The 25,939-nt window shown below is 41.1% G+C and overlaps 2 protein-coding genes and 2 long non-coding RNA genes across 11 annotated transcripts in view; 2 read left to right on the forward strand and 2 right to left on the reverse strand.

The window, feature by feature from the left end:
• The first annotated feature begins 114 nt into the window (after positions 1-114).
• Positions 115-25,939, forward strand: part of LOC123467551 (sodium-independent sulfate anion transporter-like) — a 27,854-nt gene continuing 2,029 nt past the window's right edge. The window contains exons 1-9 of the mRNA XM_045167418.1: positions 115-389; positions 460-565; positions 627-924; positions 985-1,180; positions 1,249-1,469; positions 1,524-1,695; positions 1,766-1,877; positions 25,602-25,693; positions 25,769-25,930. Coding sequence (XP_045023353.1) covers positions 643-924; positions 985-1,180; positions 1,249-1,469; positions 1,524-1,695; positions 1,766-1,877; positions 25,602-25,693; positions 25,769-25,930 — 1,237 coding nt within the window. The 5' untranslated portion in view covers positions 115-389; positions 460-565; positions 627-642. The remainder of the gene's footprint in view (positions 390-459; positions 566-626; positions 925-984; positions 1,181-1,248; positions 1,470-1,523; positions 1,696-1,765; positions 1,878-25,601; positions 25,694-25,768; positions 25,931-25,939) is intronic.
• On the reverse strand, positions 4,019-9,776 carry LOC116932914. Of its 5 annotated transcripts, XM_045167425.1 has the most exons (8): positions 9,623-9,761; positions 8,060-8,201; positions 7,890-8,005; positions 7,108-7,179; positions 6,586-6,741; positions 6,214-6,456; positions 5,803-6,117; positions 4,019-4,640 (listed from the first exon to the last, which is right to left on the reverse strand). In XM_045167425.1, exons 4-8 carry the CDS (start codon positions 7,169-7,171, stop codon positions 4,432-4,434), a joined length of 987 nt encoding a protein of 328 aa, XP_045023360.1. In that variant the 5' UTR covers positions 7,172-7,179; positions 7,890-8,005; positions 8,060-8,201; positions 9,623-9,761; the 3' UTR covers positions 4,019-4,431. The 5 variants fall into 5 exon arrangements, with proteins under 5 accessions (XP_045023360.1, XP_045023358.1, XP_045023359.1 ...); XM_045167423.1 differs by lacking the exon at positions 9,623-9,761 and having other exon boundaries at positions 6,586-6,765; positions 8,060-8,199; XM_045167424.1 differs by lacking the exons at positions 7,890-8,005; positions 8,060-8,201 and having other exon boundaries at positions 9,623-9,776.
• On the forward strand, positions 9,881-10,382 carry LOC116932872. Of its 2 annotated transcripts, none has more exons than XR_006641795.1 (2): positions 9,881-10,019; positions 10,135-10,382. It is a non-coding gene; the product is annotated as an uncharacterized LOC116932872 (long non-coding RNA). The 2 variants fall into 2 exon arrangements; XR_006641794.1 differs by having other exon boundaries at positions 9,897-10,036.
• Positions 20,882-25,212, reverse strand: LOC116936447. 3 transcript variants are annotated; one of them, XR_006641792.1, is made up of 9 exons: positions 24,900-25,212; positions 23,518-24,831; positions 23,381-23,453; positions 23,108-23,313; positions 22,896-23,052; positions 22,782-22,824; positions 21,570-21,668; positions 21,364-21,506; positions 20,882-21,180 (listed from the first exon to the last, which is right to left on the reverse strand). It is a non-coding gene; the product is annotated as an uncharacterized LOC116936447 (long non-coding RNA). The 3 variants fall into 3 exon arrangements; XR_006641790.1 differs by having other exon boundaries at positions 23,377-23,453; positions 24,900-25,210; XR_006641791.1 differs by having other exon boundaries at positions 23,377-23,453; positions 24,055-24,831; positions 24,900-25,206.

Consider the following 25,939-nt stretch of genomic DNA (forward strand, 5'->3'; position numbering starts at 1 on the left):
TTACTTACGCTGGAATTTTTTCAAGCATTCCTAAAACTTTTGTCTCTTACATCGTATTCTATCTTTCCCGCTAGATGGCAGCTCTAGTAGTCAACAATACAGTGTCAATTTGCATACCAGTCCCTCAGTCGACGTGGCTAGTTGTTTCCAATTCCATCCGATGTTCATATGACGATATGACAGAAGAGGAAACAACTTAATATCCCATCCTTGAAATGAAATCTTATTGCGCTCCGTAGCTCTTCCTCGTCTTTTATAGCTCCACATGTATTGAGTCGAATGCAGTCCTTTTGTGATTATGTGCAGAGATATGATTTCAATATTTTTGAAGTTCCCTGTTAACGATAGAATATAACGTCGAAACGGAAACCACAGCTTTATAGGAATAGGTAAAGTGAAGCGGTTCTTATCTTCGAAGTAAATATCGCTATGTTATTGCATTTGTAATACTTGTTTTAGTTGGAAGCATGATATTGTGTCTGATATTTCAACAATAATCTCGCAAGAACCAAGAGTTTGTACTGCAATTGTGTTCTGGAGACTCCTTGACAGTTTGGAATAACAAGTAATTCTTTTGTTCAGACACTTTATCTTGTAGCTGGGGGCAATTTTTTGTCTTATTCTAGGTGGCAATCCAGTAAAATGGTCCTGAGAAATGATGATGTCTGTCCCCAGTTGGAAACAGACGCAAATGGCATTGACATGGAAAGTGAATCAGCTCATGGAAGCAGCTCACAAGTCAGGCAATGGATAAGAGATTCATGTACAACTGGATTATTAAAAAGGCGGCTGCCATTTCTGCAATGGGCACCAACATACACATTTCGTTCCATCTTCCATGATTGCATAGCTGGTTTCACTGTTGCACTTACAGCTATTCCTCAAGGAATTGCATATGGGGCAGTAGCAGGACTTCCTGTTGAAGTACTTAACCTGAGATATACATGTTTTTTACAATAAACTCATTATCTGTTTTTGGCACAGTATGGATTGTATACCGCATTTGCTGGCCCTTTTGTCTACGCATTACTTGGTTCAGTGAGGCAAATCACTGTTGGTCCGACAGCAGTTATGGCTATTATGACACATGAATACGCAGTAAAAGGAGGCGCACCCTACGCAATCGTATTGTCTTTTCTAGCTGGTTGCATTGAGCTGATGGCCGGTCTTCTGAACTTGGGTAAAAAAGAAAAATACAAGTTTGGATTCATTCTTTAATCATCTTTTTAAAATGAAATTTCATCTTAGGTTGGATTATGGAATTCATATCTGGGCCTGTTATATCAGGTTTTTGCTCCGCTGCAGCTGTCACTGTCATAACCGCACAATTCAAAACTCTTTTGGGTCTTAAATTTCCCGGTTCATCTTTCGCCAAAGTTTTCTCAGGCATTTTCACTAACTGGAAGGATATCAGTTTGTGGGATACAGTCCTCGGTTTTTCTTTTATATTTTTTCTCCTGCTTCTCAAGGTACTATTCACAATGTGCGTTCTCTAGTTTTACTGGACTGACAGTCTTTTGTAGAATTTGACTAACATGAGAAAAACTTGTACCACCTGGAGCTGCCTTCGTAACCGTCATGTCAGCAAAGTGATGTGGTTTGTTTCAACATGTCGCAATGCTCTAGCTGTTGTCCTTGGTTGCGTTATTGCATATTCTTTCGAGCTCTACGGATATCACCCTTTCAATCTCACCGGTTGTGACCGATTTGACTTTGAGTGTGTGTAACGGAATAACAATCTTAGTTGTTAAATTTTTTTTTCTAGGTGAAATCAAATCAGGGGTACCGTCATTTCATTTGCCACCATTTAGCTTCGAACGTCCCATATCAAATTCCTCTCTTTCCAACTCAACGGATCCTGGTTTTGAATTGGTGACATTTGAAACTATCGTGTCCGACTTGGGCATGGGTCTAGTCATGGTTCCAATGATAGCCATTCTGGAACAAGTGGCGATCGCCAAAGCTTTCTGTAATTATTTTCTCTCCTTCTAAAGTGCTTCCATTTGACTGGTTCATGTTTCTTGTTGATTCACTTGGCCCATAGCTAATGGCGGAAAAACAGACTCAACTCAAGAGATGATTGCGGTCGGTGCTGGATCGATTTTTTGCTCCTTTTTTGGATGTTTGCCATTGACAGCTTCCTTCTCTCGCAGTTCTGTCATGTCTGCTAGTGGAGGGAAAACTCAATTTGCCAATTTCTTCAACGGTGAGACTGAAATACCGCATTCAGTTTCGTTATTTCAAATTTCGAGCTTTTCTTTTGCACTGTGCAGGCTTTGTGATATTGATTGCCCTGAGCCTTTTGATGCCAACTTTTTATTACATTCCAAAATCCGTTCTGGGTGCTGTCATTATAGTCGCTGTCTACTCCATGGTAGAGTTGGATGAAATTCTTCCCATGTGGAGAGGAAGAAGTATGTCTTTTATTTTATTTGCATGCTATTTCTAAGACCTCCCACAACGTTTCATATGCTATTTTTTGTCTTAGGAATTGAGTTGATACCTTTCGGAACGACCTTCTTCTTCTGTTTGCTTATCAACATCGAATACGGCATTCTGATTGGGGCGTTAGTCCATTTGTTGTTGCTGGCACATGAAGCTACTCGGACGAAATCCAGTTATGTTAGATATAAGGTTAGAAATCTTAAATATGTTGCATTTCTTTATTGAACTCCTGACATTCCGTTGTATTTCTTGAAACAGAAACAAGGTGTAGGGGAGCGTATCATTCTCAGGGCGGACCGCAATCTCTATTTTCCTTCTGTGGAGCGATTTCGCCAAGAACTGGGTAAGATATCCAGTGAAAGCATTGACGATGCTACACCAAAGACTATAATTATCGACATGAGCCGCGTCAGCCGAAATCGACCACACGTCACTTAAGGTAAATTAAATTTCCACAAAAGATAAAATTTCCGTTCTCATGAGTGTTAAACAAATCTTTGTCTTTGTCAGATGCTGAAGGCAATGCTGTCCTCCTGGGAAAAAGGAGGCGAGAAATATTCTTTCGTCAATGTTAGTGTGAACCTCGAGAAAAATATGCTTTCCGTCTTACCAGCTGGAATCAACATTTTACATGCCCCGACGGATACCGACACTGGTGACAGCGAAGACATGGAAGAGGCTGGAGCGTTACTCGCAGTTTCGATCACCGGCAAAGACACGCAGCACGTCTAGAATTGTACTGACAGGTCTATCTTTATAGCAACATACTCTTGTCGATTCCAAAAAGATATTCTTGAGGGAGATATTTAGACACGGAATTTGACTGCGTGTTTACTGTAATCCAGCAATAACAACCGATAGGAAGCTTCCTGTTAAATGCAATGACAGTAGGGATCAATTTGATAACGAGTCGAATACTCGCTAGCCAAACCATATGGAGCTAATGATGCACACAAAAAAGTTGATGGTTATAAAGTTGGCTAATTTAATATTTATCAGCTTGTTGTGTTTTCCACCGTTCCCTAAAGTTATGAATCTTCCCTAACCGTTCGACCCATCTTTTCTGATTCCCTGCACATTCTTGATAGTCCTGTTTAGCACAAACTTAAATCATCACTTTTTTACGGTATAGGATTTATCTTTCTTATTTTAAGGGACGTGAAGTCTTTTCTCCTGTGCTCTGCATTGTTTGTAGTTTCACTCAAGTTATCGATCTATTTGTTTTATTTGTTTTCCAAATATTTGAGGGGGTTTGCGGGGTACTGAGTAAAATCGCTGTACTCCGGATTTATCTCGAACTCGACCCCTCTTTTGTTATGGGCAGAAATCGTTTGATTCCCATCGGTGAAATACCTTCTCTTCTATCTAAGTCTAGGGCCTTATTGTATTGAATAGGAGACTCCCTTTGTTGCCTTGATTGGGTCCATTTCCTTCCATTCTTTTATTGTGTTTGAACTTAATTTTCCATGTATAGAGGCTCCCTTTCTCTTTCAAAAGAATTGTTTAACTATAGAAAGTCTAGAAGCACACCCACAAATAACTAACTGCACGGATGCCTCAATCACTCGACGAATCTTTTATAATGATTAGTTTTATTCGATGACGTCATACGAGGTCGTTTGTGGATCAAGAAATAGAAACCGTCTCTGTTTACAAGCCAATTATCAAAGGCACCATGGAAAAGGCATATGGTTGCAAGAACAAAATCTATTTCGTAGCCTGTGCGCAGGAAATCTGCCACGTCGTACTTTATCGATGTAAAATAGATATTCCACAAATTCGATTAAAATGTCTGTGCTACGTGCGTGTTCTTTTTTCTTTCGTTGTTTACCGGCAACTTTCCTCACAAGCAGCACTCACGTTTGTTTAACATGTTTTTAGTTCAGTTTGATTAGTTTATAACTTGGAACGGTAATGGCAGAATTGAATATTACTAACCCAGCTTGCCATATTGACTGGTAGGTCTGTCTTTTCCATAGTGAACAATCAAGGCCGACTGTCTCCTAAGTGTTCCTGGTCGGTGAATCGTAGCGTATCCGCGGTCGCCACTAGCGGGAGTCTCGTCCAACGAATAGAAACTTTGCCGTCCGATTTGACGAAGTAGTTCAGCCCGCATTCCTTGTGCATCGTTGCTGTTTTCATTATTGCTGTTGTGGTTGCTAACATCGGGAGAAGTCCGATTGAGATATCCGTACCTTCAAAATGAAATGGAAATCAAAAGAGAATGGAACGGTTATATTCGGAATATTCGTTGTTCCCATTAATTTAGGCGTTTTACTTGTTGCAAATCAAGATTAAAATCAACACTGTTAAAAAAGTCGTTCGTTTTTCGAACGAAAAAACCTTCGAATTGTCAACAACCCAGATCGAAGGTTAATAACCTTCGAAAACTGAATTAGTTTCCACGTTTCGATTTACGCCAAACGAAACTTTAATTTTTCGAAGTATTTAACCTTCGAAAAATGAACAGCGGTTGGAGAGTACTTATACTTAAATACGAAAAAAGCAAGTCTAGAGTAGGGTTTGAACACTGTACCTCTTTACCACAAGATCGCTAGTCACCCACTCTAACCACTAAGCTGTTTGTTCTTATAAAACAAAAATTATTTTGCTAACTATTTTGGGGATTCGAATAAGGACTTAGAAATTTTTTTTTGTTTCCTCACAAAAATGTGAGGTAATTGAGAAATGTGAGTGTGTGATGTAATGTAGGCGACGGGAAATTGAAATAAAAGTATGAAAGCACTTGCTTTTCTATAAAATACTTTAATGAAAAGTTTTTGTTTTACAAATAAGTATGTAAATAAAAATAAAGTACGTTGACTTATGGCACTTCATTTTTTTTTTATGTACTTAATTTCTTTAAAAATACTTATCTAAAAATTTTACTATTTTTTAAAGTATGTTCAATTTGATAAGTATAATCATTTTAGTTTAAGTATGGTAAAAACGAATAAAAGTATGTTATTTTCTTATTTCAGTACGCTAAAATACCGTTATACCGTCGATATTAGACAATAGTTTGAAAATCGAAGGTTTTAAACATTCAAATAACGAAAAGGTTTTTTACGTTCAAATTTCGCAGTGTATTTTTTACGTTTTGAAATTTTCGAAACCTCCTACAAATTTTCGAAGGTTGAAAACCTTCGAAATTAAATAAAAAATTAAACTCGCGACGGACAAAGCCATACAGAAATAAAAAGAAATTAACGCCAAGCGATTTACTACCGTTGTTGGTGGACCTGTAAGTAATACCAAAGAAAAAAAGTTATTACGGCGGCTCACCTTGTGGCTATGAGGTAATTTACAGTAAGTCTTCTAGCGAGTTCGCAACATGCAATTTTATTAGTAACTTACCACAAATAGGAATAGAAACTCCCGCCCACGTCCCGTTAGATTGGCAAACCGCCATTATGCCAATATTCGAAGCGGCCGTTGGGTGAACAACATTTTCTGTTGAATTCAATTCAACAAAAATTGTTGAAAATGTTGTTGACCAATAATTTGGTCCGAACACCGTTAAATTGCAATATACTAATGCGTTGGTCCCAACTTTGTAGCGTTCACCGACTAAAACTGTTTCGTTGAACGTGACGTTACGTAATTCTTGTTCATCATCTGCATTCAGCGTAAGCCGGAAGAGCTGGTCGACCAAGGATCCACACGTTGCCTCTGCACAAAACCCAAAATTCATTAGGCCGCATTCGATGCTAGTATATGCTATATATTTATGTGTAATCTAAACGTGAACTAATGTCAAGAACTGACCGCATTTTAACAGACTTCCTTTCCAGCTTCGTGTTGCCGTATCGCAGACACGACGTGAATGCTCCACTTCTAAATCTGAGTTATCGATTAGTCGTTTATTAGGATCAGTACATTTATAAAAGATTTCAGTTCCAACGACGTAGGTTTGGTTATTGGTCACGTTCCTTCCATCAATTTGAACGAACATTCCGTTCGGTATTTCCGGCATGTCACAATTTCCTTTAGGGGCTGTAATCATGTGGTCTAACATGCGATTTTATAGAATAGAATTCATTAATTTTCATCGACGAATCTTATCGTTTAAGATCCTGACCTTCATTATCCTACTAAAGTTAATTAATTTGGAGAAACTGTCAGCCTCCGTATTATTACCTGGTTCGCATCGAGGAATGACATTCCACGTTCCGTTATTGCAAATGGAGGTGATCAATCCATGAGCCGGCTGGTATGAATTAATGCAATCGAAGGTTAACTTCTCTCCGTGAGATAAAGTTGATCCAGAAGACTCGTTTCGCACGACGCCATATTCTACCACGGGTACGATGCAAGGCGCTTTAATTTTTATGAAAGAAAACATTTGATTTGCTATTAATTTGTTTTCGACGAGTGTGAACCAGTGGAACTAACATAAACATTCTGGTGGACTTTTACTCCAATTTCCGCCTTTTTCGCAAGTGGCAGAGGAAGCACCAATCAGCTTCGTGTTTTTGTTACAACGATAAAGGATTGATCTGCTTATCGATTGCCTATACAATTTGCAAACTGACTGGTTTTATGCAATTAAAAGTTCAACAAATGTTTCTTCTTACAGATTATAATGCAAATATTGACTTCAAAATCCACTGACCCACAAAAAATTCAAATGCATTAGAATTTTCCTAATTTTTATTGTACCTGAAAAGCCTCCCTTGGCGGCAGCCTGGGCAATCAGCAAAGACAAGGCCAGCATCCCGACCATTTCAAGATCTAAAAAAGAAAACATGTAAAGGTAAAATTAAACACTTGAGATATAATCGTGCATACATAATAACCTAGCGTGTTTGATCACACGTATCAATTTAACCTATTTTAATTCATAGGTAAAAAATGCTTTAAAGAGACAGTGAACCAATTGGAAAACCAGTTGAGGGCTATGCCTTTCATGGGTTATCAAATGTTTTTTTCCTAGAGTTCTTTATTTTTGTGCATGTGTCTGTCTGTCGAGGTCGTGTGATATGGAAGGGAGATGTTAACTGTCTTGCCAATTCATGCAATTCCATAATGGGCTTGCAAGAGTTCTTTATTTTTGTTTGCCGGCTTGCCAACTCAACCTTGACGACCGGCTTCCTACCACCATCCCCCGGATTTTTTGACGTTACTCGGCATCGCACGTAAATCCCTCCTTCGTCATTTATGGAAGTAGTTTTCTCTCTCGTTTGCCATTTGCACGTATCGCCAAATGGAAATGATCTAAAACAAGACCAGCCCTGCCAACCGAACTTACGAATTCAAATGAGCAAGGTAAAGAAAACAAGAAGATGACATCTTTCTTTGTTAGTACATCCCGAGAGGGGGGGCTCTTGAGTGATTCAGTTCTGTCGTGTTATCGTTTGATTATGGGCGGGTCCCAACATTGAGTGACCTTCTTCTTTCTTTTGCTCTTTAGGCGGGTAGCGGTGGTGATTTCAGAAACTTACCATCTAAGCAGAGTTCGGCGCTCAGAGCGACGAGCGAAGTCGCTCAAACTGGAAAAACGTGAGCGGGAGCACGAGCGAAGACCTCCTGAGCGAAAGCTCAATGACTGCAACGCCATCTAGCGGTCAATATTTAAAACTAATTGGATGACGGAATATTTCCAAATGCATACTCTCACTCAGACGACGCTTCAATACTGGGCTCAGCAATTCAGCATCAGCAGTCACTAATCATATTCATCATCTCGTTCTGTGCTTGTGCCAATCAAGTAATTCAGAAGCAGCCCAAACAGGCATTTCATTTATCCGTGGCCTCTAATCAGAGAAGTAACAAGACAGGTGAAAGAGATTTTTATGAAATTGAAACAGACTGTAATTCTCAATCGTCTGAACACTCTGATGTCTCGCACACGTTGTAAGTAACAAAATAACGTTGGTTTTAATATTTATGTACTGTCAGTTAAAGGACAGCACTTTTGACAAATTAGTTTTTTTGAAAAAAAACCGTGAATTCCAGTAAGAACCCGTAGGATTCATCTTCTAAGTAAGTTGTAATGCAGTTGTAATGCCAAAATGAAGACGGAAATATACAGATTTCATATGGCATTTTTTGTACGTGAGCGAAGAGCGCGAGCGCGAGCGAGAGCGCGCTCACTTTTTTTTTTTTGCGAGCGAGAGCTGAGCTACGCTTACTTTTCAGCCCTGAGCGGAAAGCTCTGAGCGCACTCTCAAATCAGTGAGCTACTCCCAACTCTGCATCTAAGGAAGAAGCTGAAAAAAGCGAAAGAAAGAGTGGAGATGGTTGCTGCGTGCTGCTGACCCACACCCTTCTAGCCTCGACAGCATAAGCTAACAACACGTACACAATTGAGAGAGGAAGAAAAAAAAAATAACAAGAGACCCCACGATAAACAAGCCCATCCTATTTGATCCAACCAGAGTTTCACGAACGACCCCTGTGATTTTTTCCCCCACAATTTTTCCTTTGGATCTTTACCAACTTTCCAATTTTTGGCAAATACTTTTTTGTTTCTCTTTCATAAGAAAAAAAAAACAAGATTAACAGGAAGTATTTTTTAAAAAAAGGATATAAAAAAAACTCTGGTTAAAATGTGTTCCCGAACGACATTTTTGTTCAGCCAAGGTCGATGCTAATCACGCTGCTTTTCTTTTTCAACGTTTCTTTTTATTGTTATTAGGGATCAAGAAACTCTTCTGCGGTGTAATTCAACAGAGGAAGAAAACTGGATAGTAAAGAACTGATGAAAACAAAGATCTTTCTGAACAAAAGTGTCCGTCCATCAGCATTTAAACCGCCCCAGACAACCTTGAAAGGCTGCCATCAGAGTGAAACCATCTGCCGGTGACTGTAACTTTTCCCATTTTATTGGTAACTTTCCCATAAGTTAAGAAACACAATTTAATTTGAATTTTAGTTATGATAAACGGGATTTTTTTATGTGTCTGTTTAGCTCCGGGCAAAGGTATGTTGCTGTTCCCTTCAGACGAAGGAAAAAAAAATAGGATACGCGATGAAAGTGATATTTGAATTATGGATGAGCTAACATATCGTTGGCCCGCAGGTTACGTCACATATTTCTTATTCATCTAAACTTTCTTAAATCCTTTCTAAACTAATTGGTTTCTTTTAACGCTGTACGACGAACACAGAAATGACATTAGAAATAATTGCAAAATGAGAGTGTTTATCCAGTTGGAAACACTTAAGTTTGTACCTGTTGTGTTGTTAATGCGGTGGAGAGATAGGAAGTGCCTTTTCGTTGCCGAGTTGCGTCGAGAGGAGAGGAGGAATGGTACACCTGTGCGTGTGGACGTTCAGTCAGAAACAAACTGAAGCTAGATGGCGTTCAGCGTCTCTTTTTATCTCCTTCAAGGATCACGTGTTGCAGCGGGTTAGGAGCTTGCTGGCATGCTCGACAATCTCTGTCACTTTTTTTTTTTTTCGGGAAAAACCAGTGATGAAAAAAATCAAGTTTGTGACGTCAGCTATTGTCCTCCTCCTGGCCACACGAAAGAGGCATTTACTCGATCCCTCCCTTGCTCTTATGTTTTAGTTGTTGCTGTTGGATATTACACGTGTGCGTTGGCCGTTTCTCTGGTTTGCTGGTTTCGGTGAGGAAGCGACCTTGGTAGTCATTTACGTACACATTTATGTTCCATGTATTCGTTAGCTTCAACCGTTTTTTAATTTGTTTTTCTTTTAACGGAAATGAAACGATTTCGTCAGGTATGGATTTTACACTGGGCGTTTTCTCGAACGAAATGATTTATTATTCACGCTGACGTGATGCTGCAAGTATGACAGGAAGTCAATGAAGAACAAAGTGACCAGCAGCTGGAGACATCTGGGACCATCACTGTATGATATCTCGGATGAAGTTGAGTACATTTGTGTCTTATTATGGTTGATAATGTCGATTTAACGACTGTTTGATGTATAAAAGGAAAACCTTGCTTTGCCAAAACGGAATAAGATTTTTGTTGCCTTTTTTTATTTTTTGAAAAGTGAAATTACGAACACGTCATGGAATATCAAGCGACGCCCATAAACGCAGTGGCACCTCATGTCCACCTCACTATGCAAGGTGAAAGGAAAACTTGGGCTTAGATAAAACGCATTTATTGGTATTTTTTCCTGTTTTTTTGTGTGAAAAAAATTAAGGTAACGACAAAACTAACAGCGCAGACACATTTGCGTTACGTGCGTCATCGTTTTTGTTTGGAGTTTATGGGAAATGGTCAGCAGCAAATAAGGTGCTGTGTGGGTTTTCGTCGAAAAACACGAACGCAATACGTCATATGGTTGCAAGGGTTCACACCCTTTACGCAATCAAAAGCTTACTAATGCGGAAGGTCTATAAAACAAGTCGGGAATAGACAGGGTTTTCTTCGTGACCTGAAAAGCATGTGACGGGCTGAAATTTGTTGGCAAACGCTTTGCTTAGCCAACAAGTGTTCATTGCCCAATTTACCCCTGCCACTATTCATCAACGATGTTCGATGGCTGTTTGCCAAGTCAAATTCAATGAACTACAAAGCATTGAATGCTTTCGTCATTTTTCAATGGCGTCAGGCTTGTGTGTGTGCTGGGGTGAAACAAATTTGCGTGAACATTTAAGAACAGTTCCTCGCAATATGAAAACAATAACCAAAAGGGCGTGTCGCCGGAATTTACTTGCAAAAATAACTCGATAGACGCCCATGCCTTCAATCGAAGTTTCTCTCAAAATGTCTGCGTTTGATTAAGGCCGGGCAGCTGATAAAAATGGTCGCAGCCTTCAAAGCGGCCATTTCGAAATGAACCAAAATTCTTGTTTCGTGAGTCTCGTTCGGCCTTGGGCTACTAAGATAACAGACAAGGATGACACTCATTAAGCGATCAAGCTAATTCTTTATTCATTTTTTTGTTGTTGCATGACCAGTGAAAATATTGAATCGGCTTGCTGCTAATTTTTGCCTTTTTTGCAGGATTGCCTACTCTCACTTCACGGAATATATTTTTTTTTCTAAACTTTATTCGCCATCTCTGATCGTAAATGTGTACTATTTCTTACTGAGCTTGTACTTTTTACCAACAGATAACGTTTTTCTTACGTGCTCATAAACATGATTGTTGACTTTCTATTACTTCCCAGGTAAAAAAGTACTACATTGCACTACAATAAAATTATAATGTAGCCAAGTAAACTATCATTTTACTATAGTGAACGCTGTAAAATAAAAGTAACACTAAGGGGGCGTATTTTTTTCTTTGTTTCAATATCAGTATTACTAACACACACTACTGTTTCACTATCCCAGGTAAAAAAAATACTATATTGCACTACAATTGGAAAATTGCTCGAAGTCGCGTAGCGACTGAAGAGCAGTTGAGATTGTATGGAAAGTTAAAGCGAAACCTTAAACCTTGTGTTGACCCGTTTATTAGCTGTCTTTCAAAGTGAGTTTTCTTCTGGCCCCCTAACGGTCTTACCCCTCAGACCTTTAGAAGCATAACATAACAACAACAAAAAATTGAGCCACATTAAATCCCAGACGAAAAACGCCAGGAATCCTATGAACCGCGGCGATCGCCGTTCGCGAAGGATCCGCCTCGTCCTCTGAAAATAAAAATACACCAGAGAATTAATTTTGGGACTGGAGGGTGGGATATTTTTCACCAAGGTTTAAGGTTTCGCTTTAACTTTCCATACAATCTCAACTGCTCTTCAGTCGCTACGCGACTTCGAGCAATTTTCAAATTGTATGAAAATTCGCTCACCTAAAACCTTGTGACTTTAAAGCATACTCAATAACTCAAGCTGTTTGCAACACTGCGGTCGCAAACTCTCTCCCTGAATCGACCTCGCGTCTGCAGTGTCTAACAAAAACTGATTCCGATGCCCAACCTCCGCTCCGAAGGATATTTTTCGACTGATACTCCAGCACTGGCCGCTCTGGATGCTGAAGCTCCTCTCGTCGAATGCGCTGAATATACAGAAGTATCCACTCCGGCTTCCGCCAACAATGTCTTAATCCATCGACCAATAGTTGACGCTACCACTGATCTGAAGGGGGACCTGGTGGCTAGGAATAAAAGACTCTGGTCGTTCTTCCTAAATACATCCGACGCTTTGACGTAAGCCTCCAGACAGACCACCGGGCAAGTAAAAGTGGGTGGGTCCAGCCTTCTCAAGTTGAACACCTTTAGGGCCGCCTGGCGCTGGGCCTTTCTGGGACGCGTTAGGCTCAATTTTACTCCATGGGAACTGAATGCAATCGAGTCACGTGATATTGACGCCAGTTCCGACACTCTGCACAGGGAAGTCAGGGCCAATAACATTACCGTCTTACTTGATAACTTGGCAAAGAGTGTTTCTGAATCTGCCTGCCAATCCAAAAATTTTAAAATTTCGTTTACGTCCCAAAAATTACTGTACTTAGGAGCTGGGGGTTTAACATTATAAATACCCTGCATGACTTTCATCACCATCGGGTGCTTCCCTACATCAAAGCCATCAATGGCCTTCAAAGTCGAGCTCAACATCGAGCGATAAACGTTTATCGACCTGTAGGCCTTTCCTTCGTTACATAACCCCGCTAGGAAATCTAATACCTTATTCAAACCAGGAGACAGGGGATCTTCACTCTGGCGAAGACACCAAGTACGCCAACCGTTCCAGGCACTCAGGTATGCATCTGCTAAGGTATCACGCTCTGCTCCCAACAGAAGCTCGACCACTCCTTTCGAAAGGCCCTGGGCCTCATACCGTTCCCGGATAATCTCCAGGCGGCTAGTGACAACGTCCGACTGGATACTAGCGGATGCGGACATCCCAACGGATCCGACAGGATCCCGTCGAATGTTGGTAAAATCCGAGGGGGCTCGCACACCAGACTCATCAGAACTGGGTACCAGGGTTGCGCTGGCCAAATCGGGGCTATCAGAACCATCTCTGCCCGATCCTTCCTTATCTTGTTCAGGCAACGCTGAATCAAGGAAAATGGAGGGAAGGAATATCCCAGGAAGAGGCTCCAATTCAGGCTGAATGCATCCACGGCCATCGCCTCCGGTTGGTGCTGCCAGCTGGCGAAGAGCTCCAGCTGTCGATTCCAATTCGCAGCAAACAGGTCCAACTTGTGGGTCCCAAATGGTCTGTAGTTGACGGAAGACAGACTGATCCAGCATCCAATCGCTCACATCGGGGCGCATCCGTGACAACCGGTCTGCAAGAATATTAAGAGCACCCGGAAGGTATACAGCCGACACCGTTAAGAGGCGATCCTCGCACCATTCTGCGATCCGCGCCGCAATCGAACATAAATTTTTTGAGCGCGGTCCTCCTGACTTGTTCACATAAGCGACAGCCGTACGATTATCCAACATTAGTTGAACCGCAATGTTGGAAGCTCCTGCCGTAAAGGACTTCAGCGCCCACAGTGCCGCTAATAACTCTAGCTCGTTAATATGTCGACTCTTGTCTTCACTAGTCCTCGGGCCACTCGCTGACGCCCCGTTCAGCGCTGCGCCCCAACCTGAGAGCGAGGCATTGGAGTAGATAATCAAATCGGGAATGCTCGCCGAAATAGCTTTCCCGTTTACCATGGCCAAATTGTCTTTCCACCAACTCAAATCTTGACGGGCTCCCACGCTCAAAATGACTTTGGACTGGAGGTTCTCACCCAACCGGTCTGCATGCTCGATGTAAGTCGCTGAATTACTCTAAAGTGAGCTTGAGCAAATGGAATAGTCTGCACAGCCCACGCAAAATTACCCAAGATTTTTGCAATATCCCGCAACGATATTGTTTCTGTATTCAGGGCTTTTTCGCAAAGCAGAACAATCTCACTTACCTTCTTCGGAAGAAGTGACAAGGAAAGTTTCTCTGAATTGATTAGGAGGCCCAGATATTCGATACACTTCGCCCCTTCTCCTATCGATTTTTCCGTATTTATTAAGAACCCACAAGCTTCCAAAATCCGCACTGTCGTAGCAAAATCTTTTTCTACCCCTTCCTTGGACTGGTTCAGAATAAGGATGTCGTCCAGGTAAATTATCAGCCTAATCCCCTGTCTACGCAAAAAGGCGACCACCGGTTTCAAAATTTTGGTGAATGCCCATGGAGCCGACGCAAGGCCAAAGCATAAAGATAAAAATTGATAACCCTTCCCCCTCCACCTGAACTGAAGAAATTCTTGGTCGTCTGGGTGGAGTGGGATAGTCAAATACGCGTCCTTCAAGTCGATCTTGCAAAAATGGTCGCCCTCCCTCACTAGCTCTTTCAAAACCCCAATACCTTCCATTTTGAAATGCTTCGGCTCCACCAACCGATTAAGCCATTTTAAATTAATAATCGGCCGATAGCCGCCCGAACTCTTGGGTATCACAAATAACCCGCTCACAAATCTCTGCTCTGGCCAGCCACCTCTTTAATCGCTTCTTTCTCGATTAATGCTTTAATTTCCTCGTCACAAATTGCCATCACTTTCTCACTCATACGCATGTTGTCTAAATAAAAGGCGACCGTTGGCCTCTCTAAAAACGGGATGCGCACTCATAATGAGACTGCCTCCAAGACCCACCGATCTTGAGTCAAAGTCAGCCAAAACTCGGAAAAACACTTAACTCTACCACCCAGATGATGAACGTCACCGGTGAATTCCATAACTAAAGGGATAGAAAAATGTTCATACCTTCATCCCCTTGACTGTTGGTTGAAACTACCGCTCTTGTTGAACTCGTTCGAACCTCTGTAGGGCTGGAAACGCCCGTTGTAACGTCCATGCTACCTGCCACTCCGGAAGTTGCTGCTATCACGCGTGTAGGGTCTTTGATGAGGGCCGCCGGCTCTTCCAATATTTCTCAGCTTCCGGTCGTCGTCTGCATCACGCACCATCCTTCTCAAAAAGCTCCTACCAAAGAGAGACCCGGTCTCTTTCTTGCAGAAACGATGAGGCTCGTTCAGCAAAGACACGAATTTGGGGTCTGTAGTCTTCAAAATGTTCTCCCGTCTCCTCGCCGTCAGGTTGAAGAATGAATTGCCCCAGAGCTGCCAGGCCGTCCCAGTGGCTTCGGATAAAGGAGAGTCTTTTAAGGCTGGATCTTTCGATAAATTCTCCCATACGAATAACAGCGGCCGGGCGATGTCCAAAATCTTGTATTGCTCGGCCAATAAACTCTTCTCGATGGACTCTGCTTTTGTCGCCTCCACACTCTTCAAATCCTTCAGTCTTCTTGCCATAGAGCTGTCCAGCTGCGGGCATACCAGCTCAAAGGAAACAGATCTGAAGCTTGGCACATACTTCTCTCTTAACTGCTTACCCTCCGCCGGCTTCAATTTTGAAGTCATCCAGGATCGTAAGTCTCTGCCCATCTCGCGGTCCAGGGTGAATTTTCCGCTGAACGGGGCTGGAGCAATTGGGGCCACACCTGGGGCTGCGTCCATGCCCGGAGGACCGTCCCGTAGTGGACGGTCTCTTGAACGGCTGCGTGATTCCCTATCACGTTCTTCTCTTTCCCGGCGACGTTCACGCTCCTTCGCTTCCCTTTCTCGATTAGCTCTCTACTCGAGTTTTTTTATTGTATTACTTGAGTAATTGCAAAGTAAATTTTTACCTGGGTTCCATCTTCCTCAATTACGTTAAATTTGAGCGGTGCGGTTTCAACCGCGCCAGTGATCGGATGTGTTCTAAAGTACTCTCAAGATTACATTACCACACCTCTACTAAAGTGAAGTTACCTTGCCCATAGCGCAAGCGGTAGACCCCGGCCTTAGCCCCCCCCCTTCCACAATAGTGAAGTCGCACATGGATAAAAAACCGATACCTGTCTTCATAAAGCGTAATGGCCTCAGCACCTTCAAAAAAATGAAATCTGAGGAAATCTCAGCAATCATACAAGAGCTTGAACAGAAATTAGGCCCATTCGAGAAAGGAGGTGTCTCAATAGCAGCAGGAGGCGACCTACTAATTCGACCAACCTCGTGTGAACAGCAAAATCAACTATTGGATACTCATAAAGTGCTCAATGGAGAAATTGAGGTAAACTGCTCTCTTCCAAATAGCCACACCTCCCAAAGGATCATCATCCGTCAAGCTGGAGACACGAACGAGGAGATCCGTCAAGCCCTCGAACGATACGGATACAAAATCAGTAACGTCCATCGTTTTACGATTCATAAAGGTACTTCAAAGATCCCCTCCACTACGGTAGCTATAGAGTTTAATGGCCAGTACCCCAAAGAAATCCTCCTAAATGGCCTAGTCTTCATACCCGAAAAGCAGCTACCATCGACACTCCGTTGCAAAAAATGCCAGAGACTTGGCCAAACGGAGAGATTCTGCAACTCCCCCCATGCTTGTTCCATATGCGGAATAACCCACGAAGATACCGCTAACTGTAAATCATCACCCAATTGTATCAATTGCAAGGGTGATCACCCAGCCAGCTCCCCAACCTGCCCGAAGTATCTGCAAATGAGGGCTTCTGCCCGAGCGGAGGCCGAAAAGGGTACCCCCCAGCAAGAGACTCGATTACAGCCCTATAGCGAGATCGCTAAAAATAATTCAACGACAGCCCCTGAACCATAAACTGAGATTCTAAAAAGTCAAGTGCAAGCCCTGCAAACAGAAATGACCAGAATGCTAACGGAAATCGGCAAGATCAAATCTCTAGAAAAGAGAGTAGAAAACTTAGATAAAACGGTGAGTCAAATTCATATTGTCGCGGGTGAAAAGGGAAATTGGTTATCTCTTCGCAGAGATGAGTCATCCGCTCCTTGGACAACGCTGCGATCGTGGTGAAGAAATTATCGGGAGAAGTCCGCTCTAAGAAAGATACGCAGATATGCAGTCCGGAAGGGGAGTAATTCGCGCGACGGTATAAAACGCTGCCCCGAATCTGCGTTAGAGGAGTCTCCATCGGGTGAGCTCCCGGAGCTGGGCTCCGTAGGAGTAGTTCCCTGGAGTCTTCAGACGCTCTCCGACTTTGGTATGGTCATCCCTTATTGTTATTAGTTAAAAGTGAATAATTGTATAGAATTTAAGTCATCACTTGTTGTATTCGTTTGTTCTTGTTCCAATACAACTCGTGTGACAATATCTCGCTGGACACCCTAGAAGCAGGTCAAGCATCGACCAATGCAAAGCTAGATATGCTGGTGAGTCTTTTCCAAAGAAACTTCCCGAACATAGATCAGGTCGAAATGGAAGTTGAGACTGATGAAGGAGGCCAATTAGCAGGACCCCCTGAAGTGGATCACGCAGCAGGCAGAGCACCCCTACCCCTCAAAGCCTCAGAAAGCAAAGGAGGCTCCGAAAATAAAATCAAAAGTTAAGCAACGCGTCGAAGGGGAAAGAACTCAATTGGAAATGATGTCCATTATTCAGTTAAATTCAAGAAGCTTAACAAAAGCCAATTTAGTTCAATTTAAAGCACACTTGCACAAATACAAACCATTAATAGCAATCATTTCGGAAACTTTTTGGAAAGACTCATTCACTGTTAAGTTCAAAAGCTACAATGTGATCAACAAAAACCGCCAAAACCAAAATGGAGGAGGAGTGGCAATCCTTATCCATAAATCCCTCCAGTTCTTCCAATTTTCACTCCCAGCAACCCAGACAATCGAAGCTGTCGGCGCATCAATAGCTGTTAAAAACAATAATACAGACGAATTTATAGACATAATCTCAGCTTACATCCCTAACGGCAATCAATGCAACGAAGACGAACTCAAGCTACTAACCCAAGTGAGAAGAAGCAGCTTTATCCTCTGCGGGGACTTCAATGCCCACCATGGACGCTGGGAGACATCATGCAACCACCACAACCAGAGTGGACGCGCTATAGCCAACCTGCTGGAAAACAACGAAGAGCTTGAACTAGCAACACCACCAGACCTTGGTACAAGGCAAAATCCAACCACACTAACATACTCGACAATTGATCTCGCACTCATGTCCCCTCACCTGGCATTAACAGCTGAAGTCACGAAGGGGCCACACATAGGCAGCGATCATCTCCCAGTTCATATCAAGATAAATGCGAAGCCGATACTAACACTAGGCCGAGCTCCCAGCTGGGATTTTAAGAATGCCAACTGGACAACCTGGAACGTCAAAGTTAATGAAGCAGTCAATTCAAGTGAGTTCTATTCTACAGCCAACCCAGAAACAAAATACCTCACTTTTCACGAAGCCCTAATGTCAGCAACTAAGGCCAGTAATATCTTCCTTGCAAAACCATCGAAGAAAATCCTTGCTGAACCCGCACAACCATGGTGGAATGAAGACTGCAGAAAAGCAGTGGCCATGGCAAGGAAAGCCAGAAATGCTGGCAACCCAAGAAGAGGAGGAATCATTTGCGCTTCAAACAACATAGCCTGGAAAGAAAAGGAAAATTCAAAAAATAGAATCATCTTAAAAGCAAAGAAAATAGCCATTAAGGATCACATCAACAGTCTGAGCCCCAAAAGCTCCCCAGCAAAAACATGGGCGTTCGTAAAAGCATGGACAAAGGGAATTCGAGCACCCGACCTCTGTTCCTCACCAATTAAGGACCCGGAGACACAACACCTAGTCACGCTCCCTGAAGAAAAAACCAGAATCTTCGCCCTACAGTATGACCATCAAAAAGTGGACATCCCCGACAGGCCAGAATTCGAACACGCCATCAGGTCGAAAATCAATGCCTCGGAACCCAACCCACTCAACTCAATAATAACTCAGCAAGAACTAAGATACGGCATGAGCAATCTTAAAAGTAAAGCAATGGGACGGGACCTCATACACAACCAGATGCTCAAAAACATGTCTCAAGACAATAAAAAGCATCTTCTCAATCTCTTCTACGCCATGCTGACTTCATCCTATATTCCGGATGAGTGGAAACTAGCCACCATTATCCCAATTCGAAAACCAGACAAACCGGCCGAAAACCCAGAATCATACCGCCCTATCTCACTGACATCATGCCTTGGCAAAACAATGGAGAAAATCGTCAACCAAAGACTAACGTGGTTTTTTTAGAAGAACGGATTGCGAAAAAAAACACAGTCAGGATTTCGGTAAGGAAGGGGAACCATGGACAACATAGTTGGCCTGGAACACTACATCAGGGAGGGATTCAATAAAAGGAAGCCAATCAATACATACGCTGTGTTCCTAGATGTGGCTAAAGCATTTGATAGCACGTGGATCCAAGGGCTTCTCTTCAAACTCAGTAAGAAGGGAGTAAATGGCCGCATCCTAGGGTGGCTCAACAACATGCTCCGAAACCGAACATAGGTACTGCGTCCGTATAGGCAACCGCCACTTCGAAGACTACCCCTTGAAAGTTGGAGTACCACAAGGCTCGCCCCTAAGCCCCTTCCTATTCTCCGTCATGATGGACGACTTTCCAACCTTCCCCACACCAGGACAAACCCTCATGTTTGCGGATGATATAGAATTTCATATTCACGCAGAGAACGGACAAAAAGCGGAAGAATTAATCTCACCCTACCTAGAATCCATAAGCAAATGGAGCAAGAAATGGCGCATCAAGTTCTCGGCTGCAAAATCCAACCTGGTCAACTTCAACAGACAAAAACGCCTTCAGTCTCAACCACTGCTATTCCTATCAGGCACCAGGATACCTGAAACAGAAGAAATAAAACATTTAGGAATACACTTACGCTGGGCTAAACAAACGGAAGTTGCAATAAGCAAGTCGGTCAAACTAAGAAATCTATTCAAAATTCTTTCCCAAGCCAAACAAGGACCGGACATGGATTCACTTTGCATCCTGTACAAGGCATTAGTCCGGAGCAAGATCGAATACGGGATCATAGCATATGGCTCAACGTGCAAAACAAGGCAAATGAAACTGGAGGTCATAGGGGAGACCGGGGTTATGTTGGACGTTTCCAAGGTTGGACAAATCAATTTGTCGTTAAACTAGTAGGAGTTAATGATTAAAAAAAATATTAGTATGTGTAGAATTGAAATCCATATTTAGGGTTGTAATTTAGGAATTCTACGTTATTTAGTTTTGAAGCTATGAGAAAAAAAAATATATGGATTTCTTTTGTTAATTTTTTTTTACACACTTTTTGGGTTGTACGTTAAACAAATGGTTAAAAGATCATAAGCAATACACGATGAAATGAAAAGTGCATTTTTCTATCCATAGCCACAAATTTTTCATCATTTCCGTTTAAAATAAAAACATAATTTATCTTTTTTCTTGAGAACCATCGTCTTTTGTAAAATTGGACATGCGAAGTGGGGGAAAATCGGACACTATCGGGGAGGAGCGTTGCTGTCAAGCGATTTTCTTTTGTCTGCTTTCTTCCAAAATTTTTCCACAGTTTAGTTCCACAGTCACTGTTGTAGTCTGCTCTTCATTTTGACATTTCTTATTCTATATAATATTTATATTTATATTTCATTTGTTATTTTATTTCTTATTCCATTTTTGAAATTGTATTATTATTTTATACATAATAAAAATGTTCATTTGAATGATTCTGTATTGACAATTCTTTATTGACAAAAGGAAATGAATCAGAGTCGGGCATCACGCGAGCGTGCTCGTTTTTTTTTTTTTCTTTTTTACAAAAAGTTTAGAAAGGATAGTTAAACAGGTTACAGCTTCTTCTTCTACCCCCTGGACTTTACTTTTGTCTTGTAAATTTCAGCAGCTTTTCTAATTGTGCAACGTCCACTAAGAACATCAGTGACAGCATATCGGAGTGATTCTTCAGATGGTTTTGGATTGATAGATTTTCTCAAATAATTCCTTGGCATTTTGCTAAAAAACAGAGACAGAACTTTAGTAAGTAATCGTTAAATAAAAATTGTTAATCAGACATAACCAGTTTTGGTTTGTATAGCAATATGATTAATACAACTTATCGCATAAGATTGGTAGGCTACATTCTAGACATCAACATATGTTATACAAATCAAAAGCTGGGGGAAAATAAAAACATACTTATGATCGTTATTCTAAACGTGGCTGACCATAAATAATGGAGTTATCGGAATAGGTGTTAGTCTCACACACGAAAAACTCAGCTGTGGCAGAATTGAAATACTTCCCAGAAAAATCGTCAACTAACCATTATGTTAATTCTCCTAATTTAGAGAAAGAAATAATTTAGAAAATATCAATAACTTTATTGAAATTAACATTATCACCTGTGACAAAATCAATTGTGTAAAAAGGAATTTCACCAAGGAAGAAATTTTGATCAATGACATGTGAAGCCATTTGCCCGTTTGACTAAACTGCAAAAACTTTAGGAAGGAAGGAACAATCGATTATATATCGATACCAAATACACCAATAATTCCCTCATCTAAGTATGGCTCCTCCCAAATTTGTCCAACTTTCCCCCCTTCATTTAAATCGATAAAATGTCGTAGCTATTAAACTGAAATTAAAAATTATTTGTACAAAGTCGAATAGTGTATTGAATGAAGTAATTCATTTACTTGTCAAAATTATTAGAAATTAATCGTATCGATATCTATTTAACTTTGTCCAGTTTTCAACCCTGCTTGTACAGTTTTACCCCCGCTTTTCTACTTTTTTTTTATTTGTGTGTTTTTTATAAAATTCAGCTGTTCATAAAGTTACAGTCATAGAGCTTTGAAAAAAATTAAAAATGAGTACAGTACAATGAACTTCAAGAAAATATATATTTTTTTATTTCATGTTAATAACTTTTACCGTTAATGGGAAAAAATTTAAAAATGTCCAACATAACCCCGGTCTCCCCTACAGAACAACATCCTACGAATGATTTCCGGTGCCCTAGCTACCACCCCGATCAAGGAAATGCAGTGTTAATTGGGCATCGAACCTCTCTCAATAAGACAGACTTGGCTGTTGGGGCGTTACTTATTTAGAATTGAAAAAGACCCAGACCATCCCCTGTACCAAAGCTGCTTCAACTTAAAAAGACAGCCCAAAACATGAAAGAACCAAAACATACCATCCCTCAAGCTTGCAACAGGACACACAATCCTGGCTGACATCGAATTATTCCAGGAACAGCCCAGGAGCAGACAACAACAACTAGGCCCAGCGCCATGGATAGGCCTCCCAATCACAGTAGGATATTTCCCAATCTCCAAAACTGCAGCACTAAACAACTCAGCTGAAGCTCGAGCCCTATTCAACTGCCTAAATCACAGCCAACTCTGCGCCTCCACAACAGCCTACACAGATGGCTCACTAAATGAGGCAACGAGGAAAACGACCTGCGCGCTCTACTTCCCTACCCTGGGAATAGAGGAAACATACACGCTAAGCAAAGGATCGTCAATCTTCACAGCAGAAGCCTACGGCATACACAAGGCAATGGAGGCAGCTTATCACCACGAAGGACAAATAAGCGAACTCACCATAATCACAGACTCCAGATCAGTCCTCCAAACCATTGAAAACCTTGGAAGAGAAAAACATGATATTATTAATACTATCCTTAGCGCAGCTGAAACACTAAAAAGTGCAGGTACCAAAGTCAATCTCTACTGGGTGCCAAGCCATATTGGAACAGCAGGAAACGAAAAGGCAGATAAGCTAGCATCAGAAGAAAGCTCAAGACAAGACATCGGCAGACTCATCAACAACCAACTATCTGCCACAGAACAAAGCTCCATCTTCAGGGCATACCTAAACAAAATAAACATGACTGAACTGCAAAAAGACAACGAGAAAGATAACTTACAGAGGAGAAACAGAACTGGCCCACTAAAATGGCACGCACACAAATCCAGATACATCTCCAGGGTACTTTTCAGGCTAAGAACAGGCCACAACAGGCTCAAAGCAAACCTGGCCCGTTTCAATAACCATATCCACCCAACGTGCAGAAACTGTGAAGAGGAGAATGAAACCACAATGCATGTCCTGCTGAAATGCTCCACTCTTGAGCTAGAAAGAATGGAAATAAGTTGCTACCTTACAGCAAATAATCTTGACCACAACTAAACTAACCTACTGGGTCTCAAGCTCTCAACCTCGAAATCCACAGCAACCAACAGTACGAGATCCAAAGGCTACTTGTTCGTTACCTAAAAGAAATAAGATTAGTTGACATGATTTGAACAACTAGCAAGAATATTCTCCACTACTTACCTTCATAACAAACCTGAGGCTAACACAAAGAAACAAACAAATAAAAACCTCATGACTCTGTAGCCAAAAGCCCAAAACCTCCAAATTCACCAACGACGCTAAGCCAGAGATGTGCGCGAGCAAAGATTTTCTTGCTCAAACAAACAAAAACAATTGCCAATTTTTTTTTGTTTGCTCGATTAATTGAGAATTATTTGAACAATTTGCCAAACAATTTTCTCGTCCAAAATTGTTCATAAACAAATAAAATTGTTTGAACAATACAGTTTGTTTGAGCAAAATTTATTGTTTGAACAAAAACCCTTTAAAAAAATTTCGACAACGCAGACAACGCTCCAATAAAAAAAATGGTTACATTTTCTTGGATAACAACAGAGATCCAAGAAACAATTAAACAAAAGGTTTGACTTTCTTTTTTAAACGTTACAGGCTCGAAAACATTTGATTTCCTTATTGACTGGATGTCAAAGACTTAGAATAATAGTAAAAGTAATCACAGTTAACATTGATTTTTGATTAGAATTCACAGGTGTTTACTTTTTTTTGGCGGCAGAATTTGCACTGAGAAAGATTAATTTGTCCACATTTTGTTGATCCAAACGCTGGCGTTGTTGAGTGACAACATTTCCTCCGGTACTAAAGACTCTTTCAGACGATGCCGAGGTAGCAAGTATCCCTAATATTTGTCTGGCGTATATTGCAAGAAGCGGAAAATCGTATTGACGCCCCTTTCACCAAGACAAGATATCTAGCTCGTCCATTTCATCGGCAGATAATCTTGGAATGGCGAGGAAGTTTTGCATTTCAGCCTTCAGAAGCTCTTCTCGGGTTCCATTTGTAGCAGGTTTCGCATCCAAGACGATGGCGTACAAGGCCAATATTTTGATTTTTTTTGCTAGATGAATGATGGCGCTGTCGTATTTGCTGTCCGCATTGAGTTTTCTGTTGGTGTCGAACTTTGCTTGACTGGTTACTGTCACTGAGAAACATGTTGCGCTAGTCATCATTTCCTTGGAAACTTGGAAACTTTTGAGTTTTTTTTTTTATTGTTTGAACAAAACCAAAAAAACAATGGAAAAATTGTTTGAAATTGTTTGACTTTTGTTCAAACAAACCCAAGTAAGAAAAAAAAATTATTTATTTACTCGAGCAAAAATTTACTTGATTAATCGAAAATTCCTTGAACAAAATTTGCTTGTGCACATCTCTGCGCTAAGACTCCATCAAGCGACAACGAAGGTTGGTGCTAAAGGGCCTACCTACGCCCATCAACTGAAGATAAAATCTGGCCACCAGAGGGATTCTTCAGCGCCCCTAAAAACAAAAACAACAAAAAATACGTTAAATTTTACTTATTCAAGATGAAACTTGTGAGCAGATACATAGAAAGAGACGGCACAGGGTCAGTGCATCTTCCAAAATCCGTTATGAGGCAGTTGGTAATCTTGGTTAATGTTCTAGACGAGTCGCTCTCATCCCCGAGAATCCCGAGGATATGTGGCATGGGCATGGTATAGGATAACTGGTACGCGTAGATGAGAGGGCGCAAATGGGGCGAAAACTGGAATATTCTGAATTGACAACTCTGGCCGGGTGTGTAACTGTGTAGACTACTTTAACATGGGCTCTTATGGGACTACCCCTTTTGAACTGTTACATTAAGGTGTTTGAATTTTTTTTTTTATTTAGAAAAATTTTTATCGTGCGAAGAATTAATTTTTATGCAAAGTTCATTTCTTGGATTTTAATTTTTAAATGCTTGTATAATTAAAAAAAAATAAAAATGGTCCAAGAATTTCTGAAAGTCTTTAACTTTCCACTTCTGCTAGACTGTTTCACATTAAATATTAAAAGCGGAATTTGTTCTTTGGAAGTGATTGCCATGGTGATTGCACTGCTCATCTCAAATAAATTGTTTAGAAATCAAACGACGACAATTTAATTGTCGTTTTACTTTGAAATTAGGGCTGCAAACAATGGCGAAAGCCAAAATGTAAACAATCTACGTCCAACGAGACGCAAACGTAACTGCTCCAAAGAACAAATTCCGCTTTTAATATATAATGTTGAATTGAATTGGTGACATTTGAAACTATCGTGTCCGACTTGGGCATGGGTCTAGTCATGGTTCCAATGATAGCCATTCTGGAACAAGTGGCGATCGCCAAAGCTTTCTGTAATTATTTTCTCTTCTTCTAAAGTGCTTCCATTTGACTGGTTCATGTTTCTTGTTGATTCACTTGGCCCATAGCTAATGGCGGAAAAACAGACTCAACTCAAGAGATGATTGCGGTCGGTGCTGGATCGATTTTTTGCTCCTTTTTTGGATGTTTGCCATTGACAGCTTCCTTCTCTCGCAGTTCTGTCATGTCTGCTAGTGGAGGGAAAACTCAATTTACCAATTTCTTCAACGGTGAGACTT

The sequence above is a fragment of the Daphnia magna genome, unplaced genomic scaffold, assembly GCF_020631705.1.
Source record: "Daphnia magna isolate NIES unplaced genomic scaffold, ASM2063170v1.1 Dm_contigs191, whole genome shotgun sequence".
Taxonomy (NCBI): domain Eukaryota; kingdom Metazoa; phylum Arthropoda; class Branchiopoda; order Diplostraca; family Daphniidae; genus Daphnia; species Daphnia magna.